The sequence below is a fragment of the Penicillium atrosanguineum genome, assembly GCF_028827265.1.
Source record: "Penicillium atrosanguineum strain IBT 20685 chromosome Unknown utg000005l_segment0_segment0, whole genome shotgun sequence".
Lineage (NCBI taxonomy): Eukaryota > Fungi > Ascomycota > Eurotiomycetes > Eurotiales > Aspergillaceae > Penicillium > Penicillium atrosanguineum.
In genome coordinates, this window is record NW_026623137.1 from 971640 (window position 1) to 987376 (window position 15737).

Here is a 15737-nt window from a genome sequence, read left to right on the forward strand (position 1 = left end):
GACTTTAACATGAGCTGGAAAGGTCGAGGGACGTTGGCAAGGTCTTGGCTACTATCATTTATTGCTAAAACATACCTGTAACTACAGTAGGATTTGAACCCAAATTTACCCCCCAGACACTCGCGCTTTGTTTCTCGGATCGTGACCAAAACCACGCTGACTCGGATTAATATACGGCCTGGACATTCCATCTAAGAATTGACAAAGATAATTCCAGAACGACTGCTTGACGTATAATTTCGAAATTCCACGAAACTCCCATACACCACTACCTCGATTGCCTCCATAATTACTCTCCTCTTAATTTGGATAAATCTGTGATAGGCATAGCAATCAACGCTAATATAGCAGCAAACACGTCGGGAAATCCTAATTCGGACGAAAAGTCAGGTTTACAGTCAACTTGGGCTCCATGTATATATAGCCTCTGGACTCATATCGGAAATACAAAGATCTGTTGTAGGGTATGCTGTCAAATCTCGGAACTTCAATCCGAGCACAGTCCCACACGTTACGCCGGGAAGCCATTCCCAGGTTTCACGAGAAAATTCCAATGCTAGTTCTTGTTGTCGCTTTCCCCTTCCCTCTCGGAGAGAGCGAGTTTGTCCCACTCATCGAGAAATCGGTCTAGCTCGGCCCCATCGACAGACAGATCTGATTTCCCTTGATTAATAGACACGGCAAAGTTCGGATAGAGGCTGCTGAATTGTTCGCGATCGTCTGCCTTCCAAAGCTCTGCTTCAAAATCCGTGAAAAGAATCTGTGCCTCATTAGGAAGGTTGACCTCCTCTTTGATAGCAGTTAATTGTACAAGACGAAGCATCCCTTTTGCCAATTGCCACCGGCGTGAAAGCGCGCGAAGAGCCGTGAGAATATCCCCAAACACCTTCTTGTTTTGCTGGTCCTCTAGGTCCTCTAGCAGCGTAAACAAAGCCACAGTGGCGTATTGCATGGAGTTCATCGGCACATATTCCAACGGCCACAGAGAGCGAAATTGATTGAGTATAGCACTTATAGCACGAGCCGTAGCTAGTCGGAGGATTTTGATTCTGTCCTTGGCGGCTGATTCGCTCTGCTTAAGGCTTGGTTGAATAAACCCATACATTACCAAGATAGCATTATGATATCGCATACTCCATGGCCAATAAATTAGCATCTACTCTCACAATTAGATAATTTGACTTACTGCATGTCCATTACACCTGGCGTTGGGGTGTTTTTCAGGCTGATGCATTCTGGAAGGTCTTCAGCCCATTTTGTTAGGCGGTAATAGAATGCATCGGCCTCTATAGGATCAAGACTTAGGGGTTTCTCATCCCCAAAAAGGTAATTTGATATATCCCACAAAATAACAGCTAGATTAAACACGCCAGTTATCACACAATTGGTGTGGGCTTGCTGTGACTTGGCTTGTCGAGGGTATGGAATCCAAGTGTCCTCGGCGCCATGGGTTTGCGGAAGAGGTTCAAACTTTGGTATCTTGACGATAGACGGTTTTTGTAGGCTTAAAGTAGCAGTCCTTCATAAAGTAAGCAGCCTCCCATTTAAAGACTGTAGGCATTCTGACTCACGGGTTTAGACTGAACAAGCCAATAATCGTGATGTCAATGGCTCTTGCCATTTCTTGAGCCTGCTCGTTCGCTTCTCTTATAAGACTCTGCCGTTTATTCATGAACTGACGGACACAGTCTGCGATCTCCACAAATTGCTGCCAACCAAGCCGATCCTTGCCCATAACGCAAGTACTTTGTTCTAGGTTATTATTGATTTGAAGAGGATAAACGGTGATACATACCTGGTATAGATATCTCCCCTTGCTTGGAGAGTGGTTAGTGGCAACCTTCCTTCTTCCTTATTTAATAGACGTATTGCCTCCTCATAGAAATGCCGACCTCGGGAGCCAGGGTCATCTGCTCTGGCAAACGCTTCAGGATACCCCGAATAGAACTGTGGGACTTTACACGTTAATCCCATGTCTCAATTTTGCCGGGAGTAGGGTTCAAGGGGAAAGCAGGAACTCACGCAAGCTACAGTTAACATACTGTTAACAAGAAGCGGCGAACAGAACCGGGAATTTAGATTTTTCGAGCGCATATCACGTAAAAAAAGGTCACGGTCGATCCAATTTAATATTGGGTGTTGCCAGGTGAAATAGAGCGAGATGAGATGAGACACTAAAGCATCGTCGTCTGTCACTGATGTCCATGGTTGCGCGGGAACCTCGTACAGAGGCACGTCTGATAATCGTTTCACATCCATGAATCTTTGCACAGCAGGTCTTCGAATCTTCGTCTGAACATCATTGGAGCTGCTGGAGTCTGGACCTCGATCCAGGCTTAGCCGGATTTCCTCTAGTGACGCACTACTCCGAATCAAGTTCATAATTCCGGGGGTCGTTTGCGAGTCATCGTTGCGAATAGTATCCACAAGCCGCAAGAGCAAGTCGCGGTCTTCTTCTAATGATTCAATTTTGCGCTTAAAGGTGATCCTTCGGCGACCATCATTTTCGGGATTCATCGTACACTCCGTCTTTGCTTTTTGGCATGGCTGGCAAGGCACATCTCCAACACACTATATCAAAATCATAAGAAGGACTTTTCATCGTGGAGGAAGTTGGTATATACTTTTGATTTGCGTTTCTGGCACGCTGAACAAGCCATGCTTGCCTTTCTGGGTTGGCTTTCAAGGTCATACTGTATCTCATGAGATTGTAACCCCGATGGCGGGATAAGAGACTTTTTAAAATCCTGTGGAGGCATCTAAAACTGCTTTCGAAGCCCTTTTCTTCAAAGCGGTCAAAAAAAAGGTAGTTAGGGGGAAAAGCAAGAAAGGAGTGGGCGTGATCCACGCCAGATTGCCACCTCTCCCCGACCTCTCTAGATCCCTCCCTAGAACTTTCCATGGGAGGACAGTAATTTACAATGTCCCATTGGACATTACAGCCCAATACGTTTTATCCACGATAGTGCCAGGCAGGGTTGCTCTAACACTGACCTCAGGTGGCCTAGCGTCGTTCCGGGTACGGGTCCGACAAATAAAACGCGAGTGTTTCGGGAATAACCTGTTTTGGAATTTTACAAAGGCAAGAGCTAACGTATTTTATTTTCATTTCACATTTAAAGACATTTAGAACACCCGATCACTTTTATGGAGCCTGAAGGTTTCATGACATAAAAGCACTGAAGCCTTGGTCAAAATAAACTGCTTAATTCAGGTTCTGAGCACGCTTCCACTCGCGGTCAAGGTTGTCACCAATAGCGTTGTTGGCCTCCTCCTCGAGCTCACGGTGAGAGATATTACCCTCGCGCTTGGAAATATTAGACTTGGACTCCTCACGAGACATTTCAACTATTATCTTGTCAGTAATTGTGTATGGTCTATTGAACATAGCGAAACTAACCGTGAATGTAAACAGCAGCACGCTTGCCGCTGAACATAGCGTGGGGAACGTTGGTAGCACCGTCAGTGTTTGCATCTCCAATAGCGAAGACACCGGTCTCATTGGTGCGCATAGAGCTAGCGACCTTGATTTTGTCAGAGTCCATCTCGAGGCCCATCTGGTATGGGAGAGTCGAGGTCTGGTTAGTGGGGACGTCAATAAGGATTGCATTGCGCTCGACGGGCTCGCCCTCGGTGAAGTGGATATTGAACTTGTCGAACTGCTTGTCCTCATCGTCGTCGCGGTTCTTGCCCCCATCCTGGAGACGTTCGACCCAGGAGATCATCCGGTTGTCGATGGTGACGTTCCAGGCCGCAAGCTGCTTGTCCCAGTCTGCATACTTGGCTTCGGCACGAGCCTCACCCTCGGGTGTACGGGTACCATTAGTGAATGCAATAATATCACTTTCCAGTGTGTGGACTTCCAAGACGGCACCGAGCACACTCGCGACGTCAGCGAGAATGCCAAAGGGCTGGTCGCGGTGTTCTAGAGAATGTTAGAATTCGCTTACTCGTGAGATCCAGGGTTCATACACACCATAACCATCGCACCACGGGCACCAAAAGATTCCCTTGCCGAATGCCTCGCGCAAGCCAGGGGTCGCGGGAAGCAGGTCACGCAAGCCAGTGCCAAGCACAATTTTACGTGCGGTGAAGCTCTTGCCAGTATCATCGGTCACGTTGAAGGAGGAAAAATCTCCATCTATAGGGGCAATTGACTCCACAGTCTGGTTCCTCCAGTGGGCTGTATCGTACTTGGAGATCTGCTCACGAGCCAGGCCACGGAAAACAGCAGGCGGGGTCCCTATTCGAGATAAGATCATCTATGGGTCCAGAAAGCAGATATGAGGTAAGGCCTACCATCGTTGCCAATCACATCGTGCATCTCCCGAGTAGGAGCATTCCGATACTGCTGATTGTCGAACAACAGAGCAGTGCGTCGGACACGGGAGACACCGCTGATAGCGCTGAGACCCGCAGGACCTCCACCAACGATGATGACATCGTAATCAGTCTTGGGGACTGAAACGGCGGTGGTCAAAGTCAGTAGCGAGAGGAAGGCAGTTTTCATGAACATGGTGGCGGATGAGTCCTGCTGCTGGTCATCTGTAGCGCGCCGCGAGATTATTTATAGATCGTGACCAGCCCACACGCAGATCAATGTTTTGATCGATACTCCACGGCACGGGCCGTCTGAATGGCTGGTAAAGTAGATATTGAGGATCGGCATCCCTTACGTCTCTTGATCGAGAGCTGGGTCTGCAAGGCATGGGGGCTCCCAATGCCCACGGGGTCAATGAGCCGCAGCAAACATGGAAAGGCACGGTATAAGCAGGCCTGCGGATCACCGGATTGCCCAGGTAACTTATTTCCCGCTACAGCCATGATTGGCAGATGGAGTTTGGTATGAGCGAAAGCTATGCTTGTCTCCTCCACATTTCCCTTGATGTGTGACCTGCGATCTTCAATGTAACACAATATCGCATTGCAGTGCAGTACAGGACATCAGGCCATATACGGGACGTAGGGGTTGTTTATTTGTTTCGATTGGCAAATCACCTTCGGCCGAGCAGGTTTTGGCAGCTGCCCAAATAGGTAGAGCCTCATTCTTCGGCTTGTCTTGAGAATACCAAGTCAGATGCAACCTTTCGTTGCTACCGTTGGTAGATGATCTTATTATTTAGTCAACATTTGAACTGAATACTGTTAGGCTGTCAAATTGATTGGTTCCAAAGTTACAACTTTGATTCAACAGCTTTTCGAGTTGTATTCTGGACTTCTCTCTAATCTCGACCTGCATGATTCATGCATGTTCCATTTCAACTAGTTCCAGATCTGCATGAGCTTTTGATTACGATTCATGAATAGTCATTTTAGATGTAAGGTCAATACAGGTATATTCAATATTTTGTGCTTTTAGTCACTTCCAAGTTTTATTATTTGGTAATTCAGTATTCATGTTGCGAGATGAAAAAAAAAAATTAATGTGGAATATTGTGGAATATAGCATGCGCAAATGCTTCCATGGCTGCTTCAACATGGAAAATAAATTGCTACCCCGCCCTACCGGGCTGTCTTGTGTATTTTAGTGTAATTACTCGCCGCGCTCCTCATTGTTCTTCTCATCAAAGCATATGCACAAGGCGGCAATCAGTGCTGCGTCCACACCAGGTGCCACAACGACCGCGTAGGTCTGCTGGCCAAACACAAGGTCGCGGCCGCTAAGCAGTTTCCGGTCAATGCGAGCCACCGTTTGGCCGGTTTTGTCATTAACAATATCGGCACTATGATCGAACCAGCCTCCTTTCATAGTGAAAGTCACTGCCTTGCCGTTACGATCAGTGAAAGTGGCGGCGGCTTTGGAACCGATCACTAGTGCAGTTAGTAATGTGAATAACATACGGAGTCTTCCCTGTCATTCTGAATGGTCTTGGACCACAAATAGCAGAACTTACATCTGAGACTACTCTTGACCTCGCAGATCTTCTTGCGGTGGGTATCTTCAAGCGCATAGGTCGAATGGATATGCAGATGCTCCTTCACAATATCAAACAGGTGCTTGCCATGAACGTCCTCGACTTTCTTGCGGCCAGAAATTGATACCCAGCTTCCGTGCACTTTCAAGAGAGTCTCACCATTTGCCAATTTGATATCGAAGCTGTCCCCGGTGACGGAGAGCACCTTTTCTCTCAGGACAATTGTTTGCGGCACCGCCGCGACAAATTGTTCGAATAAGGCGATAGGCTCGACGACAGGGTCGAGATTGTGGTGGCCCATGATACCCATGGCGACAGGTGAATTTAACAAAAGCCTTTCGAGAAATAAAGATTAAATAATCACTATATGAACATCGGTCAAGGGAGCGCGGGGTTAGGCTGGAGCCGATCATCGAATGCGATGGTATCACGTGACACAGTATGCACCATGGCGTCATCTGGCGTCACCATCTAGCTCTTTAGGAATATTTATTTATTGTCCTTATATAAAGCACAAAACAAACTATGTCCTGGCCATAGTTAAAAGATGTAGTTGTAATATAATTGGATTGGAATATTATCGTCATTCTCAATGCCGCAAGTATACTATAGTATACACCCCTAGGTTTCCCGGATGGACCCTCCTGGCCGATCCTATCCGAGACATTATACGTAAGGGGTACGCGACGGCTGCATTACCGGCTCCAGCCCTGTCTTCTGAACTTCCCTACCAGCCAGTTCATGATAGACTGGCTGGATCTCTGTACCGTCTCCATCTAATTCCAAGCCGTTCTCGTCGACACTCTGCTCATAGTTCCCGCCACTGCTGCTACTCTGGCCATTATTACTATTGCTGACGCCGCTCAAGATGGCGTCTGGAGACCAGAATCTTGACTGCGGAACAGAATCGTCTGACGGTTCGGGAGGAGGAGGGGCGTTGTGTACCGGACCGGAGAGGACAGATACGTCTGGCTCCGGGGGAGTCGCTTTGTATGCCATTTTTTGTCGTTGACGGCGGATGAAAAACAAGAGAACTGCCGCGAGAATTGCGACTCCGACCAGAGCTGCAATCGCGATGCCAGCCACGGCGCCGTGACTAAGTGGTGAAGAGTCGTCCGAACCAGTACCACCGGACGAGCATCCATTTCCTGAGCAAGCAGCTGAGTCAGAATCTTTGGAAGTAATCGTGACAATGTCTTCTTCGGCGTTCTCATTCCAAGCGCATGCCGATACATTGAAGACACCTCGTTCGTAATCGACCGAGAGATACCTGAAGAGGTCAGCGTATAGCCGGCTACTGGACGCTTTGCACTCACGCTTCTTGCAAGAAAGCTCGACCCAAAGTATATTGTGTAGAGTTGGAGGCGCGTTTCAACGGGAAATAGTAGCTGCTATTGTCGACTAGAGGAGCTTGTGCAGTCAAGGCGAAAGCATCATAAGGAAGTGTGATCGTCACAGCACTCCCGCCGGAAGCCACATCGGAAAGTCGAAATGTGACTTGCGCATTCGAGTTGAGCAACTTGGTATTGTGAGTATCATTCACCAAGTATAGACCACTTTCGCTGTCAAGCACGAGCCCGAAGGCCTTTTCGAATGCGTTACAGACATTGTCTGGGAGCCACAGGTTGGGGTCGGTCGAGTCGATGAATATTAAAATTGGTTCGGACAGTAATACGGCTGAGCTTGATCCGCTGTAGCTGATGGACTGAAGATAGACAACCAGGTCACGGGTGATATCATCCGCCATGGTGAACGAGACCGAGTTAGCAGTGAACCGGGATACATCATATCCAGAGAAGATGAGTTGGCCATAGACTTGTTTTAGGCCTAAGTCGAAATAACGTCCAGGTTAGAGACAATGTCCACAATAAATATGCCCTTGGAACCGGCGTACTCACGGTACTTGGCACCCGCCGTGTAGCTCCAGCTGAGACTCGGAATTGTGTCCTCATTTTTGAGGGTCGTGATGAAGGAAGGCGAAGAGAAGTTTCCTAAAGAGGTAAAATTGACGGGCTGCGAGTTGAGGCCGAATATTCCACTGTCGGTGCTCGGGTCAGTGAACCATACATAGAGAAGGGGTTCAGTTTCATCTTTACAGATAGAAAGGCTCAGGAGTTGCAATCCCGGCGACGGTCTGATTTTTTAGCGTCGGGCCAGTGAGGCCAAGACTTAAGGTATCTAGAGCAAATTCTGCTCTCTGATAATACCCCAGGTTGGCCTCGAGACCAACCCCATTCTGGTTGATACCGAAAAGACCCAATTCGTGCCAACTTGAGGATTGGTTCGCACTGAACAAGGTTCCCCTAGAAACTGCACAGTCCGATGGCGCGTTGGGAAACACTGAATTGGAACAACCGTAGTCTGACAAGACAACCATTGACTCTGGGGAAGCTGTAGAGACAAGCACTCGAATGGACTGTTCTGGATCTCCAACTCGGAGATAAAAGCTGCTCCAGGGCCCATCATTTCCCTCACTACATTTGGATATTAGCAAACGATCCAAAGTGCATCCAAGGAAGTTCGGTGGAAAGTCACAAATATTCGCTGGGCGAGATAACGAGAGCGGATGGAGAGCGTTTAGTTAGGTGAGTCGCCGAACATCTTAGCAACAAAGGAACTATTAGAATCAACTGTACTATGACTTGCGCCGAGTGCATCTTGAGGAGCTGAGGATTCACATCGGAAAAGAACAATTACGTTGGGCATAGCAACGTGGGAAACCAATTCCCATGTGGCTGGTGTGGCGACAGGAACCTGCAAGGCACTTGGTCCAGGCCATTAGCTTTGAACTGCCACATCACTGCCGAATCTAAGTCCTCCGAACCAATCGTTCTATTGGGATCGTCGTTGTCAATTGGAGCTCAGGGGCAACGGGCGACCCTGACACGTTGAATCCCACGCACGGACGGGGTCACAAAACCGGCTGGATGTTCAAAAAACCTGCTCCACCTTCAGATCAGGTACCGCGTTCTCGTTTATCATCGTTCTCGGATGTTATTCTAAATCCAACGGTCGGTGCTTCTCAACATCATTACCTTTCTGGGCTAGTAGACTGCCTGTCATTGCCGTTCTGAGATAATACGCCGCTCGTGTTGGACATGATGACCGCATCGAGCTGCAATGGCTCTTGGACACGAAGAGGTCTTAGTGTCAAATCTTTTTTTGTCATTGTTTACGGCATTGTGTATTTTAATCTTGTTGTTCTATAACCTTCCCTGCTCTCTTGCTGTTCATCGCTCAACCACAGCATCTACCTTGTGTATCTGAACTATCATCTTAATCCGTTAGTTGAGGTGAAATCGTCGCCATGCTGTCTAGATTGCAGCTATGGGTAGAGCTCGGGCTTCTCGTCTCTTGGACAGAGGCTTTTCAGGGCTCTGGTAAGTAGTCAACCAAAAATAAGTCCTTTACGGGCGCGGCTGACATGATGAAGCTATTCACACTCCTCACTCCCGGCCAGGCAGTATGATCACAACCTGTACATCTGAGCAGATCGATCCCTGGCCTACTTCATCCATCTATACGAGTGGACCCGTCACTGTCAACTCTACCACGGTTCGGGTGCCACCGTCAATGAGCACCTCAAACGTATCGACAACCACGACGGCATGTTTCAATAGTACTGTCACCACTACAATCATAGTCTCAATAGTCTCAACGGACTGGTCTACTACCACATGTACTACGACCACTACGACCACGGATACCACTACGGACACTATCACGGACACTATGACGGACACTATCACGGACACTATCACGGACACTGTCACGGACACCGTCACGGACATAATCACTGACGTTCTCACGGACACTATCACGGATACCACTACGGAAACTACTACGGATACTACTACGGAAACTACTACGGATACTACTACAGTCACGACGACTGATACAGTCACTACACCGACGACCATCACTGTAGCGCCGAATCCCTGTCCGACCACTTGCAGCATGTACGTTTTTCTGAGTGACACAAATTAAACCACGCCGGAAAGATTCACTGACTCAATCTCGAAGGTCCGTGGGAACCGTCAACTTGTTCTACTGGCCAACGGACCAGCCACAACATGTTTACCCGTCTACTTATGTCAATTCGCATCTCGATTACACTTTGTGAGATCTCCTCTTCTATCCCCTTTACTGTTCATTGGGCTAACAGTTGTCGCCACGCACAGTACCTCCCCTTCGGTATACATGGTTGTTAACACCATCTATGGCACCAACACCGCTGGTCGCGCCGGGCCCTCTGGCACTAGCTTGGTATTCCCTCTCGACCTGAACCAGGTCTCGACCATCGATCTCGTCAATTCAGCTACGCGACAGCTTACCTTGAATGACCTTGGCACAGATTGTCCACAGACGGAAGATCCCTCAGTGATCGCGACGGCGGCACCTAATGGCAGGTGTGATCCTATCCTTGTGGCTCCAGAGCCCGTCAAATCTTGGGCTTCACCTTGCAATGCATGTGGTCAATTCGGACTGTTCGACCCCCCCTATGCCGTCGCGCCACTCACTGGAGGTCTGGTGCCGGTGACGACGACTGTTGCGATGACCCAGCCAGAGACACACAGTACCCCAATCGCGACTTCTGCCACAGATACTACCGCCACGCCGATAGACACCACTACGGTAGCGGTCACTACAGAGTCCACTTCCTCCAGTACAGAGCCTACTTCGCCCGTGACAGAAACCTCTTCCTCTGAGGTTGACGTTACTTCTTCCAACGTGATGCCAACTACCGCATCATCCAGTACTAGCCAGGCTACTGTTTCGTCATCATCCAGTACTAGCCAGACTGCTGTTTCGTCATCATCCAGTACTAGCCAGACTGCTGTTTCGTCATCATCCAGTACTAGCCAGACTGCTGTTTCGCCATCATCCTCCGGCTCCGTCTCCAATCCAGCTACTACTTCTCCGGCGTTCAATTCTGCGACCAAAGAAAGTGGACGTGGCGCATGGCTGGGTTTGAGTCTCTTCGCGTTGGCATTCTTGCTATAATTCAGAGACAATCATACCAGAGCAGACATTTCACAATCATTGATATCTGTCATTCCCGAACCCCCTTAATTCAAATACACGTTGAGCACCTTGGGTGCTAAAGGAGTGCTGCCTGGACCTTTGTTTGATTTTGGCCTTTGATCATGTGTAATGTGTAATAATTTCGGATAATGCTAGCCTGAACCTTACGGCATGAAAATCCAGACGGGCATCAAAATGTAACCTTCCTCAGGAGATAATGCAGTGACATAGCCACCACCACGGACACAGCCTAGTCTACCCAAAGTAATGCATGGATAAGGCCAGGTATGAGGGATGTGACTGGTCAATTGGATGGCACTAAAATGAGTCACGATGAGTCCTGCTGATATCCACCAATCATGCATCGCTGACAGTGGATTCTGTGGAGGCCTGAGCCAGCGGGCACCAATTTTTAGGAACCCACCGCCGGGTATATCACTTGCTATCTCCTCTCCTCTTTTCTTCCTCAGGACACCACTCCTCGGCCCCCCCGTGACCGAGCCAGATTCCCCAGTCCCCCCAGACCTAGTCCCCCAGAGGACACAGGCTCCTACTTTTCAAAAAAGCTTTTACGCGCCACGGGCCCGCTCCGGCCCGTCTAAACTATCCAGTCATGTCGGCCTGCGATTGCTCCAGCGCCGCGGCGGTCAAACAGACCTTCACCTTCTGGCAGCCCGCCCAGCTCAGCCCCTCCATCAACCGCCCTAGGGTTGGAGGGGCCGTTTCTACCCCGGTATAATCTCTCTCCCGACCACCTCAACCATCATCAATATCCGTTTTCGTCCCTGGCACCGCCGTTGGATCATATATCCTCGACCGTGGCATACAGCCAATCCTTTGACAACCTTTTGCAAGAGTCGGAACTTTGGGCAGATCAGGATCTGTCTATTGCTGATACCGACTGGAATTTCGTATCTATCAACCACGCCACGCCGTATCCCGCCTTTGACGGTGTCAATCCTTCTGTGAACGACATGGGGTACGGCATGGCATCTACCTTTGCTTCTCTTTCGGATTCGGGATCGAGTGAACCCAATCCTGTTCCTTCCATTCATGTTGCCAGCTCGGTGAATTCACAAGGTGAGACTAGTTCGATTCGCATCTTCAAAGGCCTCGTTCCTAACATTGAATCCAGATGGGTTTTCACACCCCTCTCCTGTGTCTCAGCTCCATGCGTCTGTCGCAACGTCTCTTTCTAGCCCTGCTACATCGCAGGGTGACGATGTCTTGGGCCGTGTAGATTCGTCTCGCGTTGAAAAACGGAGACTGAACACTCTTGCGGCCCGTAGATGCCGTCAGAGACGTGTGGACAAGGTGAAGAGTCTTGAGGACGAGCTGGAAGTTATGCGGAAGGAACGGGATGAGTTGAGACTTCGGTGTTCGAAGCTGGAAGGAGAGACGGAGGCTTTGAAGGGGCTTTTGACTCGAAAGAGCAAGTGAAGCTATAGAAGTCTCAACCTTTTTTTTTTTTTTTTTCAGAGCTGGTCTCGTAACGAATATAATTATGTGACTGCTAGATTTCTTTGTGCGCTCTTTACATCCAGGATCGTATGTGTAGTCTCTAATCTAACTAATAACTTCTTCTCTACCAGGACTGGCTCTCTAGGTCAGAAATGCACAAATCGGAGGAAAATTGCGACGCGAGCCATATCACCGGCGTTCTTGAATTAAGACGGCCTCGTTCCGCGACGCCTCTCAATTCCGTCTCCATCGAAATGTGGGACTCACTGCTAGAGTCATCTTACCCCACGGGGTATGCGGGGGGCGTTTCCTCCCCGGCCTCGGTTCGTATTTGAATACTCGGTTCACAACGACTTTTTAAGGCCTTAATCAATTTGTCTTAAATAGACATTCTTTCTTTGAAGTATATAGCCTCATTCCAACCTATCACCCCCCCGTCTATCAATATCTGCACCTCCTGCATCCCGTCAAGATCTGAGTAAACATGCGAGCCGTTCGCTTCCATGGAAGAGAAGACATCCGTCTGGATGAGGTTGAGGAGCCTGTTTGTGGTAGTGGTCAAGTAAAGGTAAGCTTGGTTTTTAGCAGCAGAGTCTGTAAATATCTGATACTAAACCTTCACTCAATTCAAGATTAAATCTGCGTTCGTTGGAATCTGCGGCAGTGGTATGGTATTCAATACTGCTTCCCTTTCTCTATTTCCTAACCTTGGACAGACCTTCACGAATATCTTACCGGCCCTCATTCAGTACCCGTCCATCCCCATCCTCTGACGGGCGAGAAGCTCCCTACAACTCTTGGCCATGAGTTTAGTGGAACGGTCGAAGAGATTGGGGACGGAGTCAATGGACTCAAGATCGGAGACAAGGTGGCTGTCAAGCCTAATCTTAGCGATGATACATGCCGGAGGTGTTTGATGGGAAGAGACAATTGCTGTGACAGTCTGGGCTTCATTGGATATAGCGGTATGCCTTTCTCACCTTGTTGTCTTCTGCTGTCGTATATTTCCATGCTCATACAATTCAGGCAGCGCCGGTGGTCTGTCCGATTATGTTGTCGTGAATGAAAAACATGCAATTCACCTTCCAGAATTGATCCCATTGGATATCGGCGGTAAGGCAATACCACTACGAGTATCTCCCAGACTAACATTGTGTAGCCCTGGTAGAGCCACTCTCAGTTGCATGGCATGCCGTCAGCCGCAGTCCACTCCAGCCAGACGACACTGTGCTAATCGTAGGGGCCGGCCCAATTGGACTCGCCATAGTCCAAGTCCTAAAGGCGCGAGGTATTGACACAATCGTCGTTGTAGAAATCTCAGCTCGGCGACGAGAATTCGCACAAACATTCGGTGCCTCTCACACCCTGAATCCCAAGGAAGTGGATGCAGTCGCGGAGATAAGAGCCATCACTGGTGAACATCGAGGTACATCGATTGCTTTTGAATGTTCTGGAGTTCAGGCTGGACTCGATACCGTCATGGCGGGACTCCGTGTGCGCGGAACGGCGGTTGTTGTATCGCTGTGGGAGGGAAAGCCAAGTATAGATGCGTTTATTGAAATTGTCTTGGGCGAGAAGTATATCACTGGTGCTGCGATATATGATCTTGGGGACTTTAATGCGGTAATTGAGGCAATTGCTTCTGGTCAGTCGAGTTCTCTGTTGATGGACGTCTGGGCTAACGTGTCATCTTTCAAGGTAAAATCAAGCCACAGCCTATGATCACTAGTAGGATTCGGATGGATGAGGTAGCTGAAAAGGGATTCCGGGCACTTATAAATGAGAAGGATAAGCATGTCAAGATCTTGATTGATATGTCTGCGTGAATGTGTTTCTTTTGACTATAGAACTGGGCAATCCTACTTTCCATATGCAGTGTTGTTTGTTTATGTTTGTCAACACTTCTACTCTTAGGTGAGTCAGAGTGAATTACGTAGCAAAGCCCAAGGCCAAATTCAAAAGTAAAAAAGGCAGAAAACAACCCTAAAATATTTACGATGTTTCTCTCAACTATTACACCACATCCAGTACTGGTCCTCAAAAAGTCCAAAGGTATTTATCACTTATTTACAACCATAAAAAATTTAACCATAAAAAATTTAAATCCCCCCGGTTGACTCAGCTCTGGTAGATGAGACAATCAAAAAGGGCGCCAAAAACTGGTGTGTGCTCCGATCAGCTTCGAGGCCTTCGAAGTCCAACAAGCTTCGCAAAATTATTCTACTACCTTCGGCTTATTCGAAGGATTGCAGTGACTCTCACAGGCTGTCGGTGCCGATGGAGGGCATGGATGAAATGGAAGCACACCAGTCAATGTTTCTCCCGACTCGAGTAAAGTATGACAATTGTTGGTCATATGGTGGCACTAGTGGAGCAATGGGTCCAGAGAGATCCTAAAACAACAAGTCTCACTCTATTTTTTTCTATTACCTCACCCAATAATACCTGGGTGCGAGCCGCGGTTTAGATTCGGGCGACGCCATTGATTTCTACTTTTATTTCTTTTTTTATTTTGGTTCTGGGTCATCATTGTATATAAGGGCGTGGTTTTGTGGCATAATGCAAAGTTCTTGCTGACTAGGTCAAGTACGGTGTCATTGGAATCGCGTCTTATAGAATCAGCATGACCGGATTGCCAACACAGACGGAAGGGACCCCCCTGGCCCGGGGCGGGGTCGCCGAGTCACTTTAATGCGCACATTGCTGACAGGACTTGTCATCCACACAAGTCTCGGCTATCGATGCGGGGTGTGGCACCATGTGTACGGAGTACCTAGATCGTCTGGGCAAAGACGGATGAAAGATCGGCATTCGGGACGAATGGCTAAAAAAAAAGCATGTCCCACTGCGGCCGGATCTCGCGCGATCGCAAGCCCAATCTCCGATCCTTTGGTTCCCTTAGATGGGGGTTTCATCACTGCCACGTATAAATGAACCTTTCTTTTGGACAGTTAAATGCCAGTTCATTGGGGCGTTCCGCTGGGCTAATTTTCGCCCCGTCACTAGTTGGCACTAAAGCAGCAGGTCGCCTATGTCCGCATCTGATTGATCCACTCGTTCGTCTGCGAAACTCGGGCTCAGCTCACCTCTGAGACATGTCGGTCTTGACACCGCTCATGGTTCATTGAATCCATTGGTTCCTTGTTTGAAGGGGTTGGGACTCAGATCTAAGCTACCCGATGCCTTATATAGTCTGTTCCGGGGACGCTGGCACGCTAACCTTGGATCTGCATCGAATTTTTTTTTCCCTTGGATTCTATCTCCGTTGTCCTTTTTAACGGAATATTATCTATCTATTTGCTGAAGCTGGAATGCACCTCGGATCATCATTGACAC

General features: G+C 48.5%; 8 protein-coding genes across 8 annotated transcripts; 4 read left to right on the forward strand and 4 right to left on the reverse strand.

The window, feature by feature from the left end:
* Positions 1-556: 556 nt before the first annotated feature.
* Positions 557-2517, reverse strand: N7443_006615 (fungal specific transcription factor domain-containing protein; the record flags this gene model as incomplete). Its single annotated transcript, XM_056886671.1, has 5 exons — positions 557-1133; positions 1187-1519; positions 1572-1745; positions 1796-1955; positions 2043-2517. The coding sequence occupies 5 exons, from the start codon at positions 2515-2517 to the stop codon at positions 557-559; spliced, it is 1719 nt and encodes a 572-aa protein (XP_056740320.1).
* A 688-nt stretch (positions 2518-3205) lies between these two features.
* N7443_006616 (NAD(P)/FAD-dependent oxidoreductase) lies at positions 3206-4516 on the reverse strand (the record flags this gene model as incomplete). The annotated part of the gene is made up of 4 exons (XM_056886672.1): positions 3206-3348; positions 3401-3925; positions 3977-4243; positions 4300-4516. The coding sequence occupies 4 exons, from the start codon at positions 4514-4516 to the stop codon at positions 3206-3208; spliced, it is 1152 nt and encodes a 383-aa protein (XP_056740321.1).
* Positions 4517-5533: 1017 nt separating this feature from the next.
* N7443_006617 (LURP-one-related/scramblase family protein) lies at positions 5534-6225 on the reverse strand (the record flags this gene model as incomplete). The annotated part of the gene is made up of 2 exons (XM_056886673.1): positions 5534-5811; positions 5895-6225. 2 exons carry the CDS (start codon positions 6223-6225, stop codon positions 5534-5536), a joined length of 609 nt encoding a protein of 202 aa, XP_056740322.1.
* Positions 6226-6581: 356 nt separating this feature from the next.
* On the reverse strand, positions 6582-8292 carry N7443_006618 (Zinc finger RING-type; the record flags this gene model as incomplete). The annotated part of the gene is made up of 4 exons (XM_056886674.1): positions 6582-7185; positions 7232-7742; positions 7814-8049; positions 8123-8292. The coding sequence occupies 4 exons, from the start codon at positions 8290-8292 to the stop codon at positions 6582-6584; spliced, it is 1521 nt and encodes a 506-aa protein (XP_056740323.1).
* A 930-nt stretch (positions 8293-9222) lies between these two features.
* On the forward strand, positions 9223-9535 carry N7443_006619 (uncharacterized protein; the record flags this gene model as incomplete). Its single annotated transcript, XM_056886675.1, has 2 exons — positions 9223-9295; positions 9408-9535. 2 exons carry the CDS (start codon positions 9223-9225, stop codon positions 9533-9535), a joined length of 201 nt encoding a protein of 66 aa, XP_056740324.1.
* Positions 9536-9647: 112 nt separating this feature from the next.
* N7443_006620 (uncharacterized protein) lies at positions 9648-10919 on the forward strand (the record flags this gene model as incomplete). The annotated part of the gene is made up of 2 exons (XM_056886676.1): positions 9648-9874; positions 10097-10919. The coding sequence occupies 2 exons, from the start codon at positions 9648-9650 to the stop codon at positions 10917-10919; spliced, it is 1050 nt and encodes a 349-aa protein (XP_056740325.1).
* A 634-nt stretch (positions 10920-11553) lies between these two features.
* N7443_006621 (bZIP transcription factor JlbA/IDI-4) lies at positions 11554-12380 on the forward strand (the record flags this gene model as incomplete). Its single annotated transcript, XM_056886677.1, has 3 exons — positions 11554-11673; positions 11798-12020; positions 12076-12380. The coding sequence occupies 3 exons, from the start codon at positions 11554-11556 to the stop codon at positions 12378-12380; spliced, it is 648 nt and encodes a 215-aa protein (XP_056740326.1).
* Positions 12381-12885: 505 nt separating this feature from the next.
* N7443_006622 (2,3-butanediol dehydrogenase) lies at positions 12886-14227 on the forward strand (the record flags this gene model as incomplete). The annotated part of the gene is made up of 6 exons (XM_056886678.1): positions 12886-12969; positions 13034-13067; positions 13118-13366; positions 13428-13514; positions 13561-14046; positions 14100-14227. 6 exons carry the CDS (start codon positions 12886-12888, stop codon positions 14225-14227), a joined length of 1068 nt encoding a protein of 355 aa, XP_056740327.1.
* Between the last annotated feature and the right edge of the window lie 1510 nt (positions 14228-15737).